Source organism: Procambarus clarkii, chromosome 22 (assembly GCF_040958095.1).
Source record: "Procambarus clarkii isolate CNS0578487 chromosome 22, FALCON_Pclarkii_2.0, whole genome shotgun sequence".
In the NCBI taxonomy this organism is placed as follows: Eukaryota; Metazoa; Arthropoda; class Malacostraca; order Decapoda; family Cambaridae; genus Procambarus; species Procambarus clarkii.
Genome location: NC_091171.1, coordinates 48,802,721 through 48,828,821, shown reverse-complemented (window position 1 = coordinate 48,828,821; position 26,101 = coordinate 48,802,721). Strand labels below are relative to the sequence as shown.

General features: G+C 42.3%; 1 protein-coding gene across 22 annotated transcripts in view; it reads left to right on the top strand.

Moving 5' to 3' along the window:
• Positions 1-26,101, top strand: part of LOC123759141 (protein polybromo-1) — a 98,400-nt gene that overhangs the window by 63,683 nt on the left and 8,616 nt on the right. For 10 of the 22 annotated variants that reach the window (XR_011229365.1, XR_011229363.1, XR_011229361.1 and 7 more), the window contains 11 exons: positions 742-914; positions 1,909-2,078; positions 4,133-4,177; positions 6,171-6,305; positions 8,605-8,859; positions 9,053-9,215; positions 12,052-12,199; positions 15,682-15,791; positions 19,615-19,722; positions 20,327-20,426; positions 24,843-25,178. Coding sequence is in view for 10 of the 22 variants with exons in the window: in XM_069329026.1 (XP_069185127.1) it covers positions 742-914; positions 1,909-2,078; positions 4,133-4,177; positions 6,171-6,305; positions 8,605-8,859; positions 9,053-9,215; positions 12,052-12,199; positions 15,682-15,791; positions 19,615-19,722; positions 20,327-20,426; positions 24,843-25,053 (1,618 nt within the window). In the remaining 12 variants the exon portion in view is untranslated. The remainder of the gene's footprint in view (positions 1-741; positions 915-1,908; positions 2,079-4,132; positions 4,178-6,170; positions 6,306-8,604; positions 8,860-9,052; positions 9,216-12,051; positions 12,200-15,681; positions 15,792-19,614; positions 19,723-20,326; positions 20,427-24,842; positions 25,179-26,101) is intronic. The other 12 variants (XM_069329024.1, XM_069329022.1, XM_069329025.1 and 9 more) reach the window with 5 other exon arrangements.

Genomic DNA, 26,101 nt, shown 5'->3' with positions numbered 1-26,101 from the left:
CTCAAATACAGAAATGAGTCCATTTCTCTAATGTGAATAATGAAGGGACCAACAATCGGGAGGAATTTAAGAGATACAGTATAAGATAACCTGGAAGTGGCTGCAAAGCTAAACTCGAATACATTTGGGTCCATATCTGGAGACATTTCCTGGTTCATCAGTAAGAATTGAGCAAATCATGCCTGACCAGAGAGGTCCAAAGGTAAAACTGCTGAAATATGAGAGGAAATGTTTATCCAGACACCACAGTGACCCAGAAAATGTATTTTAAGGGGAGTGGAGTATTACACAGAGATAAAGGATAATAAAGGGGCCCATCTGGAGGAATAACCTCTCATGCTTTGGCACCAATGTCCAACCTGGGTCAAATAGTATCCTTTGTCCAACTTCCAGCACCCCTCAAACTCCTGGATCCCTCATCCCCAAGTGGAAAAGTACCAGAGGCGCAGCTGAAAATTTCATCTCTATCCATAAGGGTGAGTTATAAATCGTCCCACATAAAGAGAGAAATTCCAGAGAAGAGATCAGATTCCATCACTGTCACTTATCATCTTGTTATATCAGTGAGCTTATCTTCTCTGGGTGCAATAATTTGCCATATAATGTAAACTGCAAATAAAATGAATGTTCTGGTCCTAAGCATAGCAGAGAAATAGTGTTTGGCTATTCTGTATTAAACTTTTCTTGTAATATACTGTACACTACTATAATATAATTTTTTCTGACTGTGTTTACTTTCAGAGGGACAGCCTACTTCCTGGGTACCGTGTTCAAGAATGCATCTCAGAGCAACCCAAATGGAGAACATCTATTTTACAAACAGGAAGTATATCTCACTGCTGGGGTGGAAACTTTGCCTGTATCGGATATAAGTGGCCGCTGTGTTGTTATTGATGTCAAGGAATATTGCACCTGTAAGTAATGATGCATTTGGTGCATGTGTTGTAATTACCTAAGTGTAGTTACAGGATGAGAGCTACGCTCGTGGTGTCCCGTCTTCCCAGTTGTTGTGTTCATTCATGTGTGCTTTTATTTGTGTATGTTGGTCTACCTTCATGCTTTTTGTTTATTTAAATACATAGGCCATTTACTTTATTTACCATAGTTTAAAGTTTTTAGTTGTTATAGCCACCTCAAATGTACAAGCAATAGGAGGAATCTCACGAAGGCTTGAGCAATTACTCTACAACCCCAAATTGGTAATGGTAGAGAGGAGCATTATAAACACCACATGCTGAGAGCCTGTAATGGCAAGAATATGTGCATAGGTCTACCTTCTGTATAAGGGACAGAGTGGAAAAGGGAGCAGTTGAGACAGCTGGCCAGGAGACAAGATAACTTGAGTTAAGTAGGCTACAGGGGAGCAGAAAGAACGGTGTGTCTCGGAAAAACTACCTTCTTAAAGATTTTTTTCCATGTGTGTGTGTGTGTGGAATCCCAAGCTGTTTTATGTACAACTCTCCTCTGCAGTGTACACTGGCTGGAATAAGTCCACCGGGGGAAGGCAAAATGTGCACCAAAGCCAATGAAAAGAATGCTCAGTCCACGTTTCTCTCCAACCAAATCACGCTGTTGCTGTTATATACTGTACACTAGTAGTATTAATTGCTATCTCCAGTAGGGATTCGTGGCAAAAAAAAAAAATTTTTTTTTTTAAATGTTTTGAGAATACTTGATTATTTATTTGAAATATTAAAATTAAACATGCATCCTGGTATACATGATCATAAAAGTAAATTTTCTTTTCAAATTGGGCTGTGTATCCCAATTGCAGCTTATGATGTGTTTGAAGGTAACTTCGGGCTAAGATTTATTCACTTATGTATTTTATTAGCTTAATTTGAGTTCTTTTATGTACTAACCCAAAATACAATAGCTTGTAACTGATACTGGTGTTTGTGTCAACAGTGCGTCCAACAGAGATAAGCGAAAATGATGTTTATGTATGTGACAGCTTCTTAGATGAAATAAATCAGAGAGTGAGCTCGCTACAGAGTGGTCTGCGCAAATTTAAACATTCTTCATTGGTCACACAAGATGAAATCTACTACTTCAGGAAACCTCTTGTTTTACAAAAGGTAATGTATAATAAAACACTACCAATAGCAAACTTTTTCTTCATTCCCATTGGAGAACTTAATGATGATGGCTTACTAAAATGGTATTCCTGTAAGAGTATACTCAGACTTTGCCATCTCCTTTTTGTTAACATGTTATAGCTGTTCATTTACAAGATGGTAGCTTGAATCCTCTTCACCATATTTGCCTAAACTCCTAACAAATCACCTAAAGTTAGGTTGATACCTGGTGTGCATAAAAAAAAAAAAATCCACTTTCCTTTTTTTACCTGTATAACATTTTTTTGTATTGTAAAAGTATTGTTTGTTGATGTGGGGCAAAATACAAGAAAAATACCTTCTCATTTTAGTTTGGCCATACTGAGGAAACGAAATGTTGATGACATATTCTGGGGGATAATTTTCAAGATAATTATTTGTAATAGATTCCTCCTCATCACTAACATCTTCCAACTCCATAAAAGCCCTTGCCATTTTGCATGGCATCAGTGGTTCCAAGCACAGGTGTCAGTCAGTGGGTGGTGATGCACCAGACATGATGCCCAGGCTTTTTATTATGGCCCAGGAAGGAAACTAAGGTTTACAAACATTTTTCAATATGGGCTAATGATTGCTAGAGAGATCTATTGTTAAGCAATATCAACGTAGAATCTTTAGGACTTTTGGATTTTACTGGGCATATCTAGTCTCCCACAGGTGATTGAGCATCATCTCCTATCACTTGAGGGTGACGATAACAGTTGAAGGGTTAAGGGCACAGAACGAGGCAGCATGTTCTGGAGGGCTGAATGGTAGCTCCATCTGGCTCCCAGCCAGAATAACAGCCTGCCTCCCTTATCAGTTCTGGAGCTTATGGATAACTAACCATCAAACCTTGATGGAAGGGAAGGAATTGGGTAGCAACAGAGGTTGCTACCAGAAAGAGGCATTTCATAACACTCGATGCCGAGTTTCTGCGGGAGATCCCTGGTGGCTTCCTGAAGTTAACTAACCACAGTGAAAACATGGAACTTGCCTGGGAACAGGAGAGACAGCTGGTACTAAGATGGAGAGAACCCACATTGGGAGATGTATCTTGAAGCAACACATGACCAACTGGGACCAGGAACATTAATCAGATTCCAAGTGACCAGCTCCCTGTTAGACCACCAAAACTCCTAAGCCCAAATATCAGCCCAGGAAAGATGCTGCTAAGGTGGCATACTTGTGAACATAGTGGAGCCAAGGGTAGACTGCAGGCTGGCTAAATTTAAGGACACTTCTGATGACCTGTGAAATGTGTCTTGGAACAGGGGGTCAAGGAAACAGGTTCAACCAGCAATGCATCAACCGAGGCAGAACCAGTGGCCCATAGGTATCAGTAAAGAGCCGCCACAAAGCACAACAAATGATAAACCCCAGGCAGACCAACCAAGCATCAATTCACCAAATTACTCCTCCAGAAGCTATCTAACTAATTCTTCACGAGAAAAGGAGAAGGCTGTGAAACTTCGAAAACACCTACTACCTTCTACCTACCTTCAAAAATGCCAAAGAAGTAAAACCCATGCCTACATGAAGCTCACCTGCTCAGTAGCCTGAAGCAAGAGCCACACTGCCTTAAGAAAATATCACAAGGTGAAGGAAAGCCATAAACTAAGATAGAGAGAGAACTGCCAGAACTCTGTCAAGAGGCCAAGACAGTTCAGTAGGGGCATGAGCAGGCTGGAGGTGAAAAAACATGAAACAACTTGAAGAATGACTGAAGAGGAGTTGACACTGAACACACGTTACAGTCACAAGGATTTACTGAAATAAACCATTGAATACAAATAAAAATAATAAAAATACAATATAAATGAATATTGAATACAGATAAGTTCAATATTCAATTTGTATCATTGAATACACACAAAAAGAATGCCTTATGTCTCATGCAAAATGTTTTACTTCATGATCATATTGTTACTGTATTGTAGCCATTCTAAATATTTTATTTTGTTTTTGAAAAATGGCTCATTAAGAATTGCATCCAAATAACATAGTTACCACTTAAATATTTTTTCTCATTTCAGTTTGATCCTTCAATAACTCCCTTGAAGAAGCAGCCACAGAACTGTGTAAGTTGACTAATACTTGTTATTTAGAAGCAACCTCTCTCTCTCAGCCTGTGAGCTGTTCCAAGCAGCAACCTGTCCGACCAAGTTAGGGAAAGTCAAGGCCTAGACTGTAGGAGTAGAATATCCCAGAACCCACTTCAGGTATTTTCCAGGCAGCAACTCTGTTGTTTGCCAGCTAGTGGTCGGAAAGTGGAACTAACAGTGAAATAATCTAATTACTGGGTGTCTCAATTTCTTTTGCCTGGATGTGTGTGTTAATTTAATATCCTCTGCTCTTCATAGCTCTGTGACCAGAAAAAAAAAGGTCTTGGGTTCTGGTCTCCAATAGGCTATTAAAATAATGGCTCACAAGGGCTTTGTGCACTTTGATAGTTGCATGGCTGTCCAGAGTGACTAGCAATGGGGAGCCATCTAGGACCTATCTGAAAGAGGCATTTAATCACATTCATTGCCGATCTTTTTGTGCACTCGCCTATGTGTACTCTTTTGTGGCTGCAGGATCAAGCATTGACTCTTGGATCCCACCTTTCTAGCCACCGGCTGTTTATAGCAATGACTCTGTCCTATTTCTGTATCATACCTGGTTTTAAAATTATGAATAAAATTTGCTTCCATAACCTGCTCCTTAAGCTCATTGCATTTTTCCACGACTCTCATGCTAAAGAAAACTTCCTAAGATCTCTGTGACTCATCTGAGTTCACCCATGTCCCCTTGTTCTGTTAGTATTCAGTATGAACATTTTGTCTATTTTCATGTGTGCGCATTACAGTATGTCTTCTGTGACTGCCATTCCATTAGTCGGTAGAGTTGGCACAGGCAGTCCAGTGCTAGGTTATCTTGAGATGATTTCGGGGCTTTAGTGTCCCCGCGGCCCAGTCCTCGACCAGGCCTCCACCCCCAGGAAGCAGCCCGTGACAGCTGACTAACACCCAGGTACCTATTTTACTGCTAGATAACAGGGGCATAGGGTAAAAGAAACTCAGCCCATCGTTTCTCGCCGGCGCCCGGGATCGAACTCGGGACCACAGGATCACAAGTCCAGCGTGCTGTCCGCTCGGCCGACCGGCTCCCTGCTAGTGTGGCTCTTGGCCTGTCCGACACAGATGTTTATTTTCACCATGTCTTAACTTCTTGGGTCACAATGTTTTCTTTGCCTAGTCCAAATCCTGAATTTACGGCAAGCAGCACTGTTTGGTATTACTAAAGATTTGTGATATCTCGTGTAGTTGCTTATATTTGGGTAGTGCAATACCTGCGAGTATGCATGGTATGTTTGCTGTGTCTCCTACTCAGGTTGTGTTTTTGTGACCTATTCTTTTCAAAGTGTTCCTTGGCCTTGGGTTCTCTGCAAGGCTCTGGAACATATCCATTCTCCCTGAGGTCATCTTTCTGCTCGGGTCTGATCGCCGATCGACATTAGACCTCATGGAAAAACAATCTTTTTTTTTTACCCTGATGTTGTAGCTCAGCAGTGAAGTTGTTGGCTGGCTGGAGACTGAGAGGAGGCCTCTCACTTGTTTCTCTTGAGGACTGAGAGGAGGTCTCTCTCAGATTTGTTTGGTAGTTTTTGAATTACCCAACAATTCATAGTGAAAAGCTTTGGATTGTTTTGTGACTTGCAATTTGAAAGTTGTCACCTCACTTGTGGATTGATCTCCAATCTTCTCATGCTTCATGCTCCATAGAGGGGCCGAGTCAATATGAGATGGAACTTGGTTCAGGTGGGCAGAAATGTTAACAAAAACCTGGCATATATATTATGGGCTTGCAGTGTAAGTTCCATGAGCTAAAGGAAGCTACTTATGGACCACTCAAGAAAAGGGTATTTCATAAAACTACCCTCTATATTTTTATAACTCGAACTTAATTGATCTTGAATCTCTTTAATGTGTAGGTTTTAAGCCAGTTATACTGTTCATGTAATACCATTATTTAATGTTGATTTATGAAAACATAATTTTCCCCCCCAAAAAACATATAAGCTCTTTTCAGGAATCATCACCAATGACACCACGTATGGACATGGATTATGAGGACTCCATGGATGGGCCGCCGCCTTCTGTAGCCTCGGTAGACTCTGGAATTATTGCTGGAACCCCAAAGTCTGCTAAGAAACCTCCTACTGGGGTATGTCAACAACATATCCATACCTATTTATAACATTTTAACTTTAATTTTAAGACATCAAAATAATTAAATTACAATAATTTGAGGCATTTGCAGAGATTGTGTGGTGGAGACTTTATTGTAGAGGCCATTACTGTCATCATTAACACCATGTTGGGGGGGATATTGCCAGACCATTGAAGAGCAATAAATGACATTGGAAGAAATTGGAAATACAAATGAGTTGTAGAGTCGTTAGGAAATACTTCTGCATTGTTTGAGTAGGGAAAACATGGAATGAATTGAAGATAGCTGCAACCAATCAAATCCACAACTTTAAAAGTAGATATAACATAGTTGTTTGAATTATAGTACAGTAATTGACCATCAAATATCCAAAAGTAGAAATGGGACTCAAGAGCTAATTTTCTCAACTTGCAAGAACAACTAGGCAATAACTACTTGTCACACTGGCCAGCATGTTACTGTATGTGCATCAATCTCCCAACTGTTTGTGAGCAATCATAGACAAAATGTTGAATTATTTAATTTCCTCTAAACAACCAGCTTTAAGTCCGTCCTATTAACTGTGTTTACAAGTTAATGTTCATTCAACCACATTTTCTCAAAAGTAAATTCTGCCTATTTAGACTTCTTATCCTCTACTTCAAATATACTTTAATGTATTCTGACCTATAGCACTTTGTCACTCCTTAACACATGACCATCGTGTAGCTACCAGTGGGTCTCTTTTTGATCTACATGTATGACCTGCATGAATTTGTTAGTGATGTATCCTAAACAATGGTCGGTGTCAGAATATGTCAGAGTGAAGAGGAAGTGAAAGTGGTGTTTCTCCTCCCCCCCCCTTCCACTGGCCTGTGTCCTCCCCCCCTTCCACCGGCCTGTGTCCTCCCCCCCTTCCACCGGCCTGTGTCCTCCCCCCCCCTTTCCACCGGCCGGTGTCCCTCCCCTTCCACCGCCCGGTGTCCCCCCCCCCTTCTACCAGCCTGTGTTCCCCCCTTTCCACCGGCCTGTGCATGTCATAACATTTGTAATCATTGCAATACATAGCACTCGCCTAGTTGTACTCTCCTAGTTGTGCTTGCAAGGTTTGAGCTCCAGCTATTTGGTCTCGCTTCTCAACTGTCAATCAACTGGTGTACAGTTTCCCGAGCCTACTGGGTTCTCATTTCTACATTTGAAACTGTATTGAGTCGCCTCCACCACATTACTGCCTATTGCATTCCATTTGTTAACTACCCTGACACTGAAAAAATTCTTTCTAATGTCTATGTGCTCATTTGCGTACTAAGTTTCCACCTGTGTTCCCTTGTTCATGTTCCACCCATGCTAAATAGTTTGTCTTTGTCCACCGTGTTAATTTCTCTGAGAATCTTGTAGGTATTGATCATGTCTCCCCCTAACTTTTATCTTCCAGGAATGTGAGGTTTAGTTCTTGTAGCCTGAACCCCTCATAACTCATACCTCTCAGTTCTGAAACTAATCTGGTGGCATACCTCTGAATCTTCTCTAACATTGTTTGATGCTTAACTAGGAATGAACTCCAGGCTGGAGCTCCATACTCCAGGATTGGTCTAACATAAGTGGTATACATAGTTCTGAATTATTCCTTACACAAGTTTCTAAGGGCAGTTATTATGTTGGCCAATCTAGCATATGCTGTTGATGATATTTGTTTGATGCGGGCTTCTAGGGACACGTTTGGTGTGATAGCAACCTCCAGATATTTCTACTGGGCTCTTCCAGGATTTCGCCTTCTAGATGGTACCTTGTGTTCGGCCTCCTGCTACACCTAATTTCATTATTTTACTCTTACCTGAGTTAAATGTTTGTTGCCATTTTCTAGACTATTCCTCCAGTTTGTCAAGGTCGTCCTGTAGTCTCTGTCTATTGTCATCTGTCATGATTCTTCTCATATATTTACATCATCAGCAGCAAACATTGAGAGGAACGAGTCTATACCGTCTGGAAGATCATTTACATATATCAGAAACAGGATGGGTCCAAGTACAGATCCCTGTGGGACTCCGCTGGTGACATATCACTCTAAGGTCCCCCTTCCCCCTCCCCCTAAAAAAAAAAAAAAAAGTGGTATTTACCTATCAATGAGCTTACCTCTGTGTCTACTTAGAGTTACAGTTCTTTGGACCCAACATTTTGTGCCTGGTGCACCTCCTGTACTCGTTACACCTCTGTATTTGTATCTGGCGATAAGTCAGCCCAGCAATATCTTTCCTGATTGTGCTTATGTAATATAGTTTGTGTTTTATTTTTATTTTATTTTTCTGTGTGGCAGAAACAATTTCAACAGATGACAGGAAAGAAGCAGATGACAGGCTACATACTGTTTGCTGCAGAAATTAGAAAAAGCATAACGTTAAAAAACCCCAGTGCCAATTTCGGGGAAATCTCTCGCTTGGTTGGAATCGAGTGGAAACGCCTAACAGAGACTGACCGCAAGACTTACGAGGACCGAGCCCATCAGATGAACCTGGAGAGTGCTGAGAGAGCCTTGAGTGGCAATGGCCCAGATTCTCCACAAACACCACAGGTACTGTAAGACTGACATTTTTATTTAATGTGTGGATTTTTATATTATTGCATTCATCAATTTTTTAACCTTGGTTTATAGCATTTCATTTATACTGTACATGTAACATACCTGGATTATTTATGGTACTGTATATCTAAAATAGTTTACCTAGCATACCAAAACTACTAATTTGGTGATATTGATCATTCAGAATACTCAGCAAACTTCAACACAAGATCTGCCACTCCCTAACAACCCTGATGTGGTGTTTGAGTGCATGTGGGAGAGTTGTGACTACATGTTTGAGGACCTTGCTGACCTCAGTGATCACCTCCTCCTAGAGAACACCGGTCACGTCCAGAAGGTTACACAAGGTAATCTTGCAAACCTATTTTTCTTATATGTTAGCCTCGCTAACATATAAACCTGTTCAACAATTATTATTAATTACCCTTCAATGTAAGGCTATTGAAGTATGATCGTACCTGCCTATGCACAAACAAAACTTAAAAAATTCCAAAGAATATGTTTTCTTCATAGAACTATTGCTTTGTATGCAGAATGTAAAAAAAAACTGAAAAAAACATAAATATGTACCTTTTTCTGGTTGGAAGACGTGAGGAAGTTTGTGTGATGGCAATCTGGACTGGCATGTGTTGACACCCGATGCACTGTGGTACGAGAGTCATGACTCCAGGGTTCACCTTGGCTGTTTCTTTTCCATACTGTACTATAATATACTTCAGTACTTTTTCAACACTTAGTATGCATCATTACAGCCATATATACCAGTATGATTAGTTCTGCAAATTTTTCTCTTGGGGTAGTTTATTCCTGGGCAGGTTTGAGGGAACTCACCCTCACAACCTTAGAAAGAAGAATATTCCCTTCAGTATCCTGAGGGGATTAAAAAAGTTGGACAAAGGAACCCCTATTTAAGTTAACACTTTCGCGCTCTCGGCGCTAAAAAAAAAACAATACCCCAGATGCTTTCGGCACTTCGCGCGCCTACGCGGTAAGACCGAAAAAGTGTACACTCTTTTGACTGTCCTGACAATAATTGAAGGCGCACGTATTTAAATTTGGTATCACTGTGTTCGCAATGAAATTGTCTATAAGAGCATACCTATAAAATGCCGCCCAAGCATAAGGAGTATCAACACCAAATAAAAAACTATGCAGATCACTCGGCTAGAGCGCCAAACAGCAACAAAATGTTTCCACTTTCTTAATGGTTGTGAAGCCTACAGTTGTCCTACATCGCTAATTTTGGTATCATTGGAATCGCAATAAAATTTTCTACACGGACATATGCATATGAATGTTTAATATAGGTAATTGCCCACCCGCAAGAGTGTGTGAAGTGGAGAGTAGTTAGCCGCGAGCGCACTGGCGAAAACACAGGGGGGAAATCATGCTTGGAAAGTTTATACGTTTCCTGACCCTACTTTTCTATGTACGTATTTCTTTTTTATACCAATGTGTTCGCAATAAAATTTTCTATAAGATGAACTGTATAACATTGGTACAAAGCATGTGTAAGAGAAGCGCCAAATATAGAACCACGTCGCTCAGTATGCGTTCGCGGCAGAAACGAACGCATTGTTTTTGTTCGTTTGATGTTTGTCATGTTTATACTTGTTGAAACATTTTATAATATGTATGACAGTGATCGCAGTAAAATTCCCTACACACATATACATAACACATACAAATATTTCCCACGTGTTGGATATATCAACGGCTAAAGGGAACCCACTGCCACACGCTCGCCACACCCCCAAACATACTTTGTGTATTTTTTTTTTTACTCATAGAAGTTTATGTGATATAATATTCATTCTGATACCAAAAACTTCGCAAATAAATTCTCTACAAAACAAAAGTATCCCCATCCATTTCAGTTAAAAAATGGAATTTATAGAAATATTTTTTCGATTGACGAGAAAAGTGGGCAGTTATGCGGAATCGTAAGAAAAACCAGTGACGAGTTATCTCTAATATAAAGCGCGAAAGTGTTAAATGAAGGTAGGACAGGGACAGTGGTGGAAACTGGACCACTGAAATTGAGTCATAGAGATGTAAAGATGTTTTCGTTCCCTGTATGGGTGGTTGGGAAGTGTAATGCATTGAAGAGGTCATTGAATCCACTGCCATCCACACCTTTAAGAAAAATATGATGGAAATGTTAATGCTGAGAAAGCATCAGGTACTGTATAAAGAGCAAGATCATCTCACCTGTAGTTACTGATAGGTAAATGCCTAGTGGCAGAATACAATCCTTTGAAAAAGGACTTTAAGATAGAGAATATGATTTCAGAGTTATTCTGTCACTCCCTTATTCTTCCTTCATGTCTCTTTTTTTTCTTACTATGTCTTTATTTCTAAATCTATTCAGAATTTTTTCTAAAGATCAAGACACCTAGGTCGTCTGTTATTGGTGGTAGTACTGGGTGACGTCACCGAGGCACCACCGTGTCGAGGCGACGTCACCGAGCCACCACCGTGTCGAGGTGACGTCACCGAGGCACCACCGTGTCGAGGTGACGTCACCGAGGCACCACCGTGTCGAGGTGACGTCACCGAGGCACCACCGTGTCGAGGTGACGTCACCGAGGCACCACCGTGTCGAGGTGACGTCACCGAGGCACCACCGTGTCGAGGTGACGTCACCGAGGCACCACCGTGGCGAGGTGACGTCACCGAGGCACCACCGTGGCGAGGTGACGTCACCGAGGCACCACCGTGTCGAGGTGACGTCACCGAGGCACCACCGTGGCGAGGTGACGTCACCGAGGCACCACCGTGGGGAGGTGACGTCACCGAGGCACCACCGTGGGGAGGTGACGTCACCGAGGCACCACCGTGGCGAGGTGACGTCACCGAGGTATTACAGTGTTGAGTTTGAGAACACACTTTTCTATTGTTGAATTCTGTTGAAGAATTTTTCCTTCAAAGTGGCCTTGAAGGGAAATTTTTTGTATGATACCAGTGCTTGTGATAGAAATGAGTGCTCCTGATTTACTTATGTGGCACATCCATATAACTACACGGAAAGCTGCAAAAATAAAATGCTATACTCAGTAATCAACTTTTCAGAAACTTAGATAATTTAGTTTGAAGGGGTAAAAATGGAATCTATCACTGTTACTCCTAACCTTCATGTTCTACATACAGAATACCGAACTTAAAATGAAAATTAACTTTCAGTGTTTGAGTGTGGATGGCGAGGTTGTTCCCGACACAAAAAGAGCTCCTTGGCGCCTTTTCCAATGGTACAGAGGCTAGTGAGACACGTTCGAGAAGTTCATATACAGAAAAATACTGGTCGCATCATTCAACATCATGACCGGTCCAGGTAAATTTGCCAAGTTATCCTGCATTACTGATGTTGGTTGTGAAGAACACAGAACACTGAGAAGAGAGTGAACTAATTATTAAGCTGTGCACATGTTAGTGTTTCTCTAAGACATAAGACATGAGTGTTTCTCTTAGACATTATTGTTCTTTAATATCTTATTTATGCTGCCTCACTAATTAAAATTTTCTCATAAATTTTTTCTCCACTTTTCTGTGGGAGCACCTACGGCTCCCTGGAGCTTATCGGGCTAATGTATGTTATATTAGACCGGGACATTAGCTAAGGAGTTCAGGCCTACCAGGGACCAGCGCCAGAACCTGGCTCCTTCAAAGAGGTTTCAAGGAGCAATGGCCCTGGAAAACCCCCTTGTGGTTGGGGTTTTCCTTATCTGCCATCGACCGGGGTTAGGCACCCAGAAAGGTAGGCATAACAAAACAAACCCCCATGGTAAAAAACTAAAACAAAAAACCAAACAAAGAGGTAGAAACTCCTACAATCCCAAGGAAACAAGCAAACATCACACTTTACTGCCGCGCCGATCGTCTGCACAGCCCTCCCCGCCCCGAGAGGGGGAGGGGAAAGCCCCGGACCTACCATGCCGGCTGCCTAGCTTCAGTTTGTAAGCTAATGTCAACCAGGATAGACACTTCTCTGGCCTCAGTTTCCTAGGCGGTGTTTGCCTTGTGTGGCGTTCACTGCCGTGTGTTGTGTTGTGCGGTTTTCTGCTTTTGGGCAGAGTTTTTCGCCCATCCAGTCTGCTTGCTTCCCAATTTTGCTGGCATATTTTCGTATCTTTTGCATCGGTCACAGCCTTCTTTTCTGGTGGCCATTTTCTTCTGCCGATTTCCTGGCGTGGCCACCAGGGCGGCGTTGCGGTTTGTTTACATGCGCCTGGGTGTGCGAGCGAGCGTTTTGGGTGAGTTTTAAACCCTTTTTCAGGGGTTTTATTCTCCTGTTATCGTTTCTAAGCTGTTCTGGTGTTTTCTGCCCATTTCCTGTTCCTCTGGGAATGTTTGAGTGTTGATTTTACACTGGGTTTTCCATTTTGTCTGTTTGGGCTCAATGTCCCTAGCTGTTATGCTTGCTCCCACACCTTGTCCCTCGGTTTTCGGTCTGTTTTGACCGTTTCCCTGGGGGTTCTGTCTGGGGGGCTGTGCTTTGCCTTTCTGTGGTGTATCTCCGCCAGCAAATGTGGTGGTTTGGGCTCCCCCTGATTCGATTCCGGGTTCCTTTGGGTTCTTTGGTTTCGTTCCAGTGGTTTCTTCCTCTTGGGCCCCCTTTGTGGGTTCAGGGGGCTTTGTTTCCTCGTGTGTGACCCAGTTCTGCCTTCTGGAGTTCTGGGGTCTTCCTGGCTTGCAGACTGATCTTTCGGGTCTTGGCACGTGTTGTGGTCATGCTGGGACTTTGAGGTTTTGTTGTCGAGGTGGGCCTTTTGATGCAGTTTTGTGCCTTCTTTGCCTGGCTGGCGTGGTGCTCTCTGCCCACTGGTCGGCAGCTTGTAATTTTCTTTTCACGTTTATGTGTGTGTACACATGTACATGTGTACACTGTGTGTGTGTGTGTGTGCACATGTGTATGTGCATACACGCGTGTGTGTAACATATCTTGTGTGTGTGTATATGTATGTGTATGTGTATATACATATGTATACATGTGTATATGTGTATGTGTATTTTTTTAGTATGCTTTCTCGCATTTTGTTTCATCTCTGGCCTGCTCATGCGTCACCTGAGCCGTACTGGTCTTTGATCAGGATACCTTCTTATCTTCTCCTCAGTTTGTGGTAGCCCCTTCGGTTCAGGTTTCTGCTCTTTGGTATTGGTGGTAGGTTTGTACGTTTGCAGCCTTTCCCCGTCCTGGCGACTGTCGAGACGGCTGTTTTCCGGAGGGGTTCTTGGGTTATTGATGCTTGATTGGTTTGGCCAGGGGTGCGTCCTGTGTTGTCCAGTTGCACTTTTTGCCGTTACCTGCATACCGTGTCTGGAGATGCGCTTTGGGTTGATCCGGTTCCCCTCGTTCCCTGTTTCAGGGCTCGGGTCTCCCAGGTCGTCTGCAGAGTTTTTCAGTTTTCCAGCCTGCGGTCTGTCCTTGCGCCCGTGCTGTTCGGACGTTTGCAGCTTTTACTGCTGTGTTGGTGACGTCTAGGGCTCATTTCGGGTGCAGGGATTTGAGGGTTGCACAGGTTCTTGGCAGCCCATTCTTTATGCACGTCTGCTCCTGTGCGTTCTTGTTGCCTTGGGTCGCAGGTTGTGGCCTGTTGTCTCGGCTTCACGTTGTGGAGTTTGTGGCGGCCGCCTCTCGGGTTAGCCCTTTCTTTTCCTTCTCTTTGGGTATGAAGCTCCAGGGAGCTGTAGGGGCTCCCCACAGAAAACCAGCGCTATATGTAATGAAACGTCATTTTCTGTTAGAGCCCCGGAAGCTCCTTGGCAACCCTCCCTCCCTCCCACCGGTCGGCGTTTTTTTTGCTTTGGTTGAAGCTTAGCTTCTGAACTAATGCTAGGCAGCCGGCGCGGTAGGTCCGGGGCTTTTCCCCTCCCCCTCTCAGGATGCGGAGGGCTGCGCGGCAGTAAAGTGTGATGTTTGCTTGTTTGCTTGTATCCTTGGGATTGTAGGGAGTTTCTACCTCGGTTGGTTTTTTTTGTTTGTTTTTTACCATGTGGTGTTTGTTTTGTTATGCCTACCTCTCTGGGTGCTTAACCCCGGTCGATGGCAGATAAGGAAAACCCCAACCACAAGGGGATTTTCCAGGGCCATTGCTCCCTGAAACCTCTGAAGGGGCCAGGTTCTGGCGCTGGTCCCTGGTAGGCCTGAACTCCTTAGCTAATGTCCCGGTCTAATATAACATACATTAGCCCGATAAGCTCCAGGGAGCCTCTGGGGCTCACCCAGAAAATGGCGTTTCATTACATTCAACGCTGGTTTTTTTGTCATTGGCTCTCTGGACCCTCTCTCTGCACCTTTTAGTTGCATTGAGTGACCTTGGCTGGGTGCTGACTATTGGGATGCTTCTGTTGGTATGGTGGATCCTGGTGCTGTCACCTGACAGTGGGAAAGTGGAACTAATAGTTGAACAATCTGACTATTGACTCTTTATCCTAGATCTGTTCATATTTATATTTGTGGTCTGTTTTGTCTCAATCTACCTTTTTGGTGACTATTTTCTTGGTTTGGGTAAACTAACATTCCCTGCTTTCTGGACTTTTTGAGTGGACAAGGTTTTGGCCTCTGGTCTCTGGAAGGCTCTTAATGACTCACAAAGGTCCTGTGTGACAAGAAATGTGTATATCTACCATGGTGGGTTGCAACAGGGAGGTACTGAAGACCTGCCAGGAAGAGGAGTTTCATTACATTTAACTCCAGTATTTTTTATAATTAAAACTTAATAATGTAAATATGATTCTTTGTGTAATGTGGTGTTTTAAGATCTTATATTAGTAAGTACGTATGACATTCACGGTGAATCTGTTATGTTTTAACAGGAACTTCGTAGCATCAACTCGTCGGTCACTATTGTCTCTGCAGCCAACCCCAGCTACTCCAGCGACCACAACTTATCCCACTTCTGGCTCCCCTCAGTCCACTGCCCAAGGTGAGTCTTCCTCTAGGAATGCTTACTGCATCACTCGCTTGACTCGTCAACAGGCTGCCCTGATTATCAGCTCAAAATAGTAGCGTCTCTTTATGATGCACAAAAGTCCGTCAGTTTGCTTTATACATAACCTGTCCTGATAATATAGTGACGTCATGCATGTTGAGTGAGTTTTGACTGTAATGTTCATACAGTTCAAATTGGCAGCCATTTGTATGTGTGTCTCAAAACTACACAGAATTTATTGCTTGGCTATATTTCACATAAATTATTGAACTATAAAGTATTGCACTATATTAAGTTTTATAAAGTGGTGTACAGCACACTTGTAATATGCTATGATACATAATGAAATAATTCAATATTTTACACAGTATTGTTATTAGGCAAACAACTTCCTTTCCAAATATTCTACATATACCTAGCTGTAACAGGTTTGATAATGCAGTACATGTTTTCATACAAATGGCTGTAACTGGTTTTGTAATTCCTACCACATACTGATGGGTGTAACTGCTTATATAATACACTGAAGAACAATTAGTGGAAGATACATCTGAAGAGGTTTTGTGTTACCCGTTGCAACTGCCATTTAAGTTTGTACTTCTTTAACTGTCATATTTACCCTGATCTAGATCCCTTCAGTATTCACCTTTGGCTAATTTAGGTTCAGTTTGGAAGCAGGCTATCTGAATTATGTTTTGGTCTCTTGCTGTGGAATGCCTCTCAAACCAGTGTTTTTTAAATGCCCTTGGCATGTTACATTTTAACCATTAAAATACCTGCTAATTACAAGAATTTGAAGATGGTCTTTAATAATAGTAATAATGGGTTTTGCAAGTGTTTTAGTTGGCATTAAAAGCAAAGGGAAGCCTTCAGATCATTTGTGCAAAATAATAGGATGTCATTAGTAACTTCATCACCAAGAATGGAGTCACTATTGAGTGGGCTGCAGCTGCCTTATAATATCGTAGTACAATATATTTCAGTGGTTTGAATAATTGAATGTACTGTACGGCATTCTTTATTACACTTGTCAGTTTCATCTCCATTACTACGATTATGTGTGGCAGGTTTTCCACCCTTTCTTTTAGCTCTACTCCTTCATTTGTATATATATAGCATAGCACTGCAGAGCAGCTTCATTAATACTGTACAAATTAATGCATGCATACTTTCATTCAGTCACTGAGTATTTGCCGTTATATCAGTATTGTCACATTTTGGTAAATTTTCAGCCCCATTCTTTATTAATAGCACTAGAAAAAATATATTGTAAAGTATATATGAAGTATTAATTTTTATTTTATAGGGATGACATTTTCTCTACATTGAAAATTTACAGAAAGTGCATTTATTTTATAATAATCATAAAGTTTCAAGTTTCTTAAATACCAGCCAAGTGTGATGTTGCTGCTCTACTTAACATATTAACAGAAACACATTTATTATGGAATCTTTTACTTTATTTCTAACATATGATAGAGCAATCATATGTGATTATTTTTATGCCATAAATATAAATAAACAAATTATTCTTTGCATGAACATAAATGATCATAAACTTTCCAGTTGCATACACTGCCAATCGCTCAATGGCTCCTCCCAATCTGGTCCTGCTTGCCCCCCAGCCCCTCCATACCTCCAGCTCTTCCACACTTCCCGCAAGATTACTTCCCTCATGCACACACTGTCATTTTTATTTATTAATTCTTGGATTAATTATATTTTCTGTGGGGAACCCCGTCGGCTTCCTGGAGCTATCGGACTGATATGCTATATTAGTCTGGGGTTCCAGTCACATGGAGTTCTTGCCTACCGGGAACCACGAGCGAGAACCTGGCTCCCTCAGTGAGGTGCAGGGAGCAATGGCCTATGAAAATTCCACTATTTGAGAGTGTATTCATGTCTTCCATCAACCGGGGTTAATCACCCAAAAAGGTAGCCATCCCAAAACAAACCCCACTTGCTATGAAATTGCAAGCCAAGACCAAACAGAGCCCAAGATTCGCCCCCACCCCTCCCCCAAGAAAAAATGCAACATGCATACATCAAATGGACGCGCCGCTCGTTTGATTCCCCCGTCCCTTTCCCTTCCCCTGATGAGGGGGATGGGGGTCTCTGCCCACCCAAGCCAGCTGCTTACCATCCTTGGTTACGCTCTGGCTGTTGCTTGGCTTTTTCTGTTTTGATCCTTTTTCAAGGCATCCTCCCCTGTTCCGCTGGGGACTTTTGGGTGCTGGTCTGTCTCAGTCTTGTATTTACTGGCTGTGGTTCGGGGGTAGTTTTATCTTTACCGGCTACTCAGTCTTCAGCCCTTGATTTCCTGTCTATTTTATTGCCGTTTTAGCGTTTTAGCCATAGGACTTTTTGTCGAGGTCATTTGTCATGCCCTTCATTATTGTGTTTTTCTTATGGACACCTATTTTTGTCCTTGGTGCATTTTCCGCTGGCGTATGTGATGATTAGGGCCTTCCCCAGGTTTGTTTTTGGGTGCCCTGTGGTTCCTCAAATTCATCCTATCGGAGGTTTTTTTCTCTCGGATTCCTTTGGGAGGTTTGGGAGGCTCTTGGCTCATGCCGTCGGTGTGACCCGATTTTGTCTCTGGGTTAGTTCCGGTTTTGTTTCCATTGGGATCCTCTTACCCTGCTGGGGGCGTTTTGAGGTTCCGGTGTCTTCCTGGCTGGCAGCCTCCTTGGATGGCTGGTTGGTTTGAACTCCCAGCCAGTCCACATGTCTGTTTACCAGGGGTTTGGTTCTTTCCCAGCTTGCAATGTTTGAGTTCCTGGTGGCCTGGAGGAAGGCCCACTTGATTCCGTCCCAGGTTCAGACTTGGTTGGGCCTTGTTTGGGATTCTCGGATGGCATCTGTGTGTTGCGGTGTTGCTCCGGCTGCAGTCCCACCTTCGGCTGCCCTTGAGGGGGAGTCCCTGGTCACTCGGCGGTTGCTCAAGCAACTTGGCTCTGTTCAGTCTTGGGTTTGCAATTTCCTGCCAAGTGGGGTTTGTTTCGGGACGCCTACCTTTCTGGGTGCCTAACCCCGGTCGATGGCAGACATGAATATACTCTCAAATAGTGGAGTTTTCCTAGGCCATTGCTCCCTGTGCCTCTCTGAGAAAGCCAGGTTCTGGCTCGGGGTTCCCGGTAGGCAAGAACTCCATGTGACTGGACCCCCAAACTAATATAACATATGTATCAGTTCGATAGCTCCAGGGAGCCTCCCGGGCTCACCCAGAAAATGGCGTTTATTACATTTAACGCTTGTTATTTGTTTATATTGAGATACCTTGATTAGATTCATTAAGTTAATATGATGCAAGTACTCATTATAAATATTTACAATGTATATTGTTTTCACCAATTGAGGTGACCATTTGCATTTACAGTGAGTAGAGAAAATCAAAAGGTGCCATCCAGTGCCACCTGTTCATGCCACAAAACCAGTAGCTCCAGAAATGTCCAGCAAACTTGGAAAACTGATTCTGCTCCTACAGTTCAGTTTTAATTGTAGATATGATAGTGTCATAGGCTCAGGAATCTGTACACCAGTTGACTGACATTTGAGAGGCGGGACCAAAGAGCCGAAGCTCAACCCCTGCAAGCACAACTAGGCGAGAACCTAAGGGGCTGCCAGGCCACTGCACTGCAGGGTGCCTGTTTGAACATTTGTTGTATCCAAACAGATGCAAGCTACCACATAAACATTATTGCAATTGTTTTAGTTTTAATTATTTCTTCAGGCAAATCTGTCATTTATTTTGAGGCCCAGTTTTGCATGCCACACCAATGGTTTCTGGATGTTTGCATGAGTTGCATGATTTCAGGAGTACTTCAAGGTCGAGGAAGCCCCTACCCTCCAGGGATGGTGATGACCCCTTACTCTGGGCTTGTACCCAGCAGTCAGATGGGCCATCTACCCTATCCTACTTCAGGTAAGTAGCTCACATATACTCAAGTCATTTGTTCTCTCTTCATAGTATCAGCTGAGACCATTTGTAAATCATCACAGCTGATTTCCAAATTACTTGATCTCCAATATATGAGCTGTCCTAATTAAAAAAGACTGCATTATATTATATCCTCTTCAATTTGGCATTTATCCATACTTTTACTAAATGCAGAATAATATATTAATTATTTAATTAAATAACCATATTTAACATTTAAAAACTTCAGATATTGTATTTTTAAGCTTTTATAAATGAACAAATGTTATATATATTAAAAAAAAAAGACACCATAGCCTTGACAGTAGAGATGTGAGAAGGTGTAAGAGTTTGTTGCATCCTGGAACATTGGTAATGATCCAAGTTGGCAAGAGTTTGTTGCATTCTGGAACATTGGTAATGGTCCAAGTTGGCAAGAGTTTGTTGCATTCTGGAACATTGGTAATGGTCCAAGTTGGCAAGAGTTTGTTGCATTCTGGAACATTGGTAATGGTCCAAGTTGGCAAGAAAGTTTGTTGCATCCTGGAACATTAATAAAAAATAAATAACATTAATCAGTCACATATGTTTTTACTAAATTCTCTCACAGGTGTGAATGGGAGTCCAGTTACCGCAAGGTCTTTTGATCCCATATTTGTCGCTCCTCCTCCCAAGACGCAAAGGCTACTTCACTCAGAAGCTTATATAAAGTAAGCTTACTGTCAAGTATAAAATTAGGATAAGGATGAACTAAATTTTATGTAGATAAACTAAGGGTTACAAGAAAGAACTAAGATATGCATGGATAAACCTCGGTTTATAGAGACCAATCTTTATTTATAGGGTAAAACTTCAGTTGAATAAACCTATTCAATTATAGGTTTATAATTGTGTATTTTATTACACAATTATATTATGTTTATTTTTATGGGGAAGGGGGGTTTATTTTCCCCTCCCCCAAAAGGGGGAGGGGGGGGGGGAGTTCTTTGGCTCTGTTGGGATGTAGGTTGCAGTTTTCACCAGTAGGGGGTTTGTATTGTTTTGCCTACCTTTCTGTGTGCTATTTCCTGATTGATGGCAGACATGACATACTCTAAATGTAGAGCACTCATTGCTTCATGCGCCTCTCTGAGGGGGACCAGGTTCTGGCTCCTGTTTCCCAGTAAACATGGAACTCTAGGGACTGATGACACCAAACTAAATTGCACATGTCAGTTTGGATAGCTTCAGGAAGCCTCCGGGGCTCACCCAGAAAATGGCGTTTCATTACATTCAATGCTTTTTTTTTTTTAAGTGTTGTTTTTGCTTTCCTTAACCTCCAGTTGCTGGTTGGTTTGGGTTGTTGGGTGAGCTTTATGCTCTGCTCTGTTGTTGGGGTTTTGTTCCTTTGGTTCTGGTGGTTCTTTTGTTTAGTTGCAGCTGGCTCCTTTTCTCCTTTTCTTTAAATCAGTCAGCAGGCTTCCAGGGGGGTCCTTTAGTTTTAGATGCTTGATTGGTTCGACCGGGGGTGTATCATCCGCTTTATCCAGTGACGGCTTCATGCCGCACTACCTTTCATGCCACCGGTTCTGTTTCAGTGTAGACTTCTTTGGTTGATCCGGTTTCCCTGGTTCCCTGTTCTAAGGGTTGTATTTCTCAGGATGTCAGTGATATTACATCTAGCTGGCATGAGGTATGTCCTTGTGCTCGTGATGTCCAGGAGTATGCCGCTTTAATGGCTGTGTTTGGTAATATATCATGGCCTGATATTTGAGCATGGGGGTTTTGGAACTTCATACCTGCAGTGCTGCCATCTCCCTGGTAAGTGCCCCTTTTTTGTCCTCTGTGAGTAGTTGGCTTCAGGGAGCTGACGGAGCTCCCCTCAGAAAACTAGCAGTGAATGTAATGAAATGGCTGTTTCTGGGTGAGCCCCGGAGGCTCCCCTGACACCCTCTCTCCCTCCGCCAAGTCATTAGTGTGTTTTATCATTATAGAACCAAGCGGTGAGGGTCCTGGTTGACCTGGGTCAGCAGCTCCCTCCTTCCATAGATGAGGAGGGAGGTGGGGCAAACTAACAGGGGGGGGAGTAGGTAGTTTCATGAAATTTTGCTTGTTTGTTTTCATTGTTGGGGAGTTCTTTTGGCAATGTTGGGGCTTTGGTCTCATTTTTAAATCATTCATTAGTCTGCTTTGATTCGCCTATCTTTCTGGGTGCTTCCCTGGTGGTGACAAAGATAATAAACTTTAAATATAGTGTTTATATGCCATTGCTTGCTTTCCCTCTGTAGAGGGAGGGGGGGGGGGCAGGGAGCAAGTTCTGGCTTATGGTTCCAGGTAGGCCAATTGAACTCAGTGACTGATGGCTACTAGTAGATTAGTATGGCACTTAATCAGTGTTATAGCTTCAGGGATCCTCTGGGGCTCACCCAGAAACTGGTGCTTCTTACATTCAACACTGTTTCTGTGGGGAGCCCTGTCAGCTCCCTGGAGCTATCGAACTGATACAAGATATATTAGTCATGGGGCATCAGTCAATTGGAGTTCAGCCTACTGGGGACCACGAGCCAGAACCTGGCACCCTCAGAGAGGCAAGGGAGAAATGGCCAATGGAAACCCCCCATGTGGTTGGAGACTTGGAGCATGCCTTGTCTGCCATCGACCAAGGTTAGGCACCCAGAAAGGTAGGCATAATGAAATAAACCCTATTTGGTAAGAAAATTGCAACCGAAGACTGAACAGAGGCAGAATGCCCCCTACACCCAAGCAAACAAGCAAAAGTCATTCACCGGGACCTCGCTGCTTGTCCGTGCAGCCCTCTCCCCCTCCCAGGGAGGGAAAGGGAGGAGCCCTTGGGCCAGATTCACGAAGCAGTTACGCAAGTACTTACGACCCTGTACATCTCTTCTCAATCTTTGGCGGTTTTGTTTACAATTATTAAACAATTAATGAGCTCCGAAGCACCAGGAGGCTGTTTACAACAATAACAACAGTTGATTTGAAAGTTTTCATGCTTGTAAACTGTTTAATAAATGTAACCAAAGCTGTCAAAGATTGAGGAAAGATGTACACATTCGTAAGTACTTGCGTAACTGCTTCGTGAATCTGGCCCCTGGATTCCTGCGCCAGCTACTCACATGCCCAGTTTGTTGGCTGATGCGGTCTCAACTTTGGCTTCGATTTCTTGGCTGTATTTTGCCTTAATGCTGTTCTCTGCTGTTTGTGGTGTAGTGGCCAGTTATAACATCAGTGTACTGGGGCTGAATGTGCTTAGGGCTTTCTACCCTAAGCACCCTGTAAGTACTACCCTTGGGTGCTAAGGTTACTTTCCATAGTGTCTTCGGGACCCCCTTACTTCTGTAAGGGTTCTTGCTGCTCGGCATTTACCTTGCCCTTGGGGCCAGCTGAGGTTTTGTGGATTTTGTTGCTGGTAGGAGCTCTACTCACCTAATTGTGCTTGCGGGGGTTGAGCTCTGGCTCTCTGGTCCCGCCTCTCAACCGTCAATCAACAGGTGTACAGGTTCCTGAGCCTATTGGGCTCTATCATATCTACACTTGAAACTGTGTATGGAGTCAGCCTCCACCACATCACTTCCTAATGCATTCCATTTGTCAACCACTCTGACACTAAAAAAGTTTTCTAATATCTCTGTGGCTCATTTGGGCACTTAGTTTCCACCTGTGTCCCCTAGTGTGTGTGCCCCTTGTGTTAAATAGCCTGTCTAAATAGCTGTGCAGATAGCGGCGCGGCAAAGTGTGATGTCATGATCGTTTGCTCATTTCTTTTAGGGGGAGTTCTATCCACTTGGTCTGCTTTCGGTAGCAATAATTTCACCAGAATAGGGGTTTGTTTTGGGATGCTTATCTTTCTGGGTGCCTGACCCAGTCGATGGCAGACAGAATGCTTCCAACCACACAGGGGTTTCTATAGGCCATTGCTTTCCATGCCTCTCTGAGCAACCTGTCCTCTTAAGAAGAACGTCGCTTTTGGCCGTTTGCCCGTATGGCCGAATATGGACGTAATTTGAAAAAGAAAAAAAATTGAAAATAAATTTGGGATTTTTTTTTCAACAACAGTAAGTTAAGGGTCCTCTGATAGGTTAGGTGGGCAGGAAATTCTCATAAAGTTTCAAAATGTTATGAAAAACGTTAATGGAAAGTTCCTCTTCTAAGCTCTCCGAGGAGGGCCGGATGAGTCAAACAGAAAACGGAACAGAACGTCACTTTTGTGAGTCGATTTCATTTCAAATTACGTCCAAATTTGGCCATAGTGCGCATACGAGCATAAGGTGACGTAATTTTTAAGAGGACGGGTTGCTCTGAGTCGGCCAGGTTTTGGCTCGTGGTCCCCGGAAGGCCCACAGAACTCCATACACATGACTGATGCCAAAGTCTGACATTAGCGTATCAGCCTAGTAAGCTCTGGGGAGCCTCCGGGTCTCACCCAGATAATAGCGTTTCATTACATTCAACGCTTTTTTTTTTTTTTTTTTTTTTTTTTTTTTAATATAAACTTGAATAATTGGTTATGATTATATACTTACCTAAATGTGCTTCAGGGTTATTATGAAAGTGTTTCACTACAATATTTTCCTGGTAAATTAAGTTAGAAATGTTTGTGTGTATTGTTGTAGATGTAGGCCCATTTATTTATTTATTTTTTATGCTCTGGGGAAGTGTTGATGGGAGTCACACAGGTTGAATAAATCCCAAATGGACAAACATTGAGGAAAGTTGCAAACACTGAGTCACAGTAACGTGGGTGAAGATATGATAAGCAAACCGCACACCAAAAGATTAAGAAACGACAACTATTCGGTCCTTCCTACATGACTTGATAATTGTCCAGAATGGACCGAAACATTGTCGTATCTTCATCTTCTGGTGTGTGGTTTGGTCATCATATCTTCAGCCACGTTACTGTGACTCATTGTTTGCAACTTTCCTCAATGTTTTGTCACGAGGTCACTGACTTTGACAGTGACCTTGTAGCTGCAAAGTTTGTCCATTTTGGATTTATTCCACCTCTGTAATAATTTTCAAAGTAGCATGAGCTTGACATGAAGTGAGAAAAGAATATAAATTGAGTTGTAAACACATTCTTAGAGTAACTTACATGTTAATTTGAAAGTTTATTTTGTTATTTTCAGATATATTGAAAATTTGGACAAACCTTTTCTCAGTAATTGGGAGAGACATTTAATGGCCACTCAAGAAAATACAATCATTAATGATTCTGGTCGTCTTCCTGCACAGTGGCTTTCTACTGGGCCAGGCGCTCATGGCACTGTTGTTAATGCTCTGTGGGCCCTCAGGGAATACATGATGAAGGATTCTCTGGGGATTGCTAAAATTTTGTGACCCGACACAAAATCAGAAGAAGTAAGGAAAGAAGAGGCAGGTAAACCTGTAACTCAGACTACAACAGTGACAATTCTTCCAAAAAACTTTTCCTTCACTGTTTCTACATCTGTTAATGAATTGGGGTGATTATCAGGTTTAAGTAGACCTGATTTGTGTAGAAATTCTATTGCATTTTCCATGTTGGATAGACGGCCCCTTGTATGATATAGCTATTCAAGCCATGCCTCTACATAATATATATGTATAGGATGCAATTAGTTGTTTCCCTCTGTTTTCTAGAGAACTTTTAAGTAGTACCAGAAAAGTTATTGATGTACAGCTATATTACCACTAGCTCCGCTTACTTGCAGATAAAGTAATAGCAGTTATTTTAAATGTGTAATGCAACCATATTTAAGGTTTTCTTATTTTACAAACTTTTTTTTTTTTCATTCGGTCAATTTCATATATACAGTCTATAAGACTTAAATTTTGTTTGGAAAGGCACTGTATAGTCAAATGGTTTTTATTTAGTATATCTTGGTTACATTTATCCAAGTTTAAGTCCCAGAATAGTAAACTCTCATTGTTTTGTCACTCTTGTGTGTTGTTTATAGCCAGTAAAATTGGTGTATTAATTTCCAGTGGTTTGATCTATGGAAATGAATAGTGGAAAATGCTTGTACATAGAATGATACATGATATATTTTATTAGGAATAATGATAGTTAATCATTGCTGAGTTTCTGGAGGGGGCCGAACTGTGGCTTCCTGTAGCTAGCCGCACCGAGATGGTTCCACACACATAAAAGTTACATCAACCCCATGAGTGCTTAACCCTTGGACAGCAGCAACCCGTTCTCGCACTTTCGTATAGTCAATATTGACTTATTAAATACGTGCATATGTGACATACTTAACATACTAGTTTACCTTGAAAAGCTTCATAGAAAACACCGACCTTACCTAATCTTGTTAGTATGTTAAGATAAGCATCTTATTGCTTCGTAATTACAATTATTACTTAACCTATTATAGGTATAGGTTAAGTAACAATTGTTGACAGC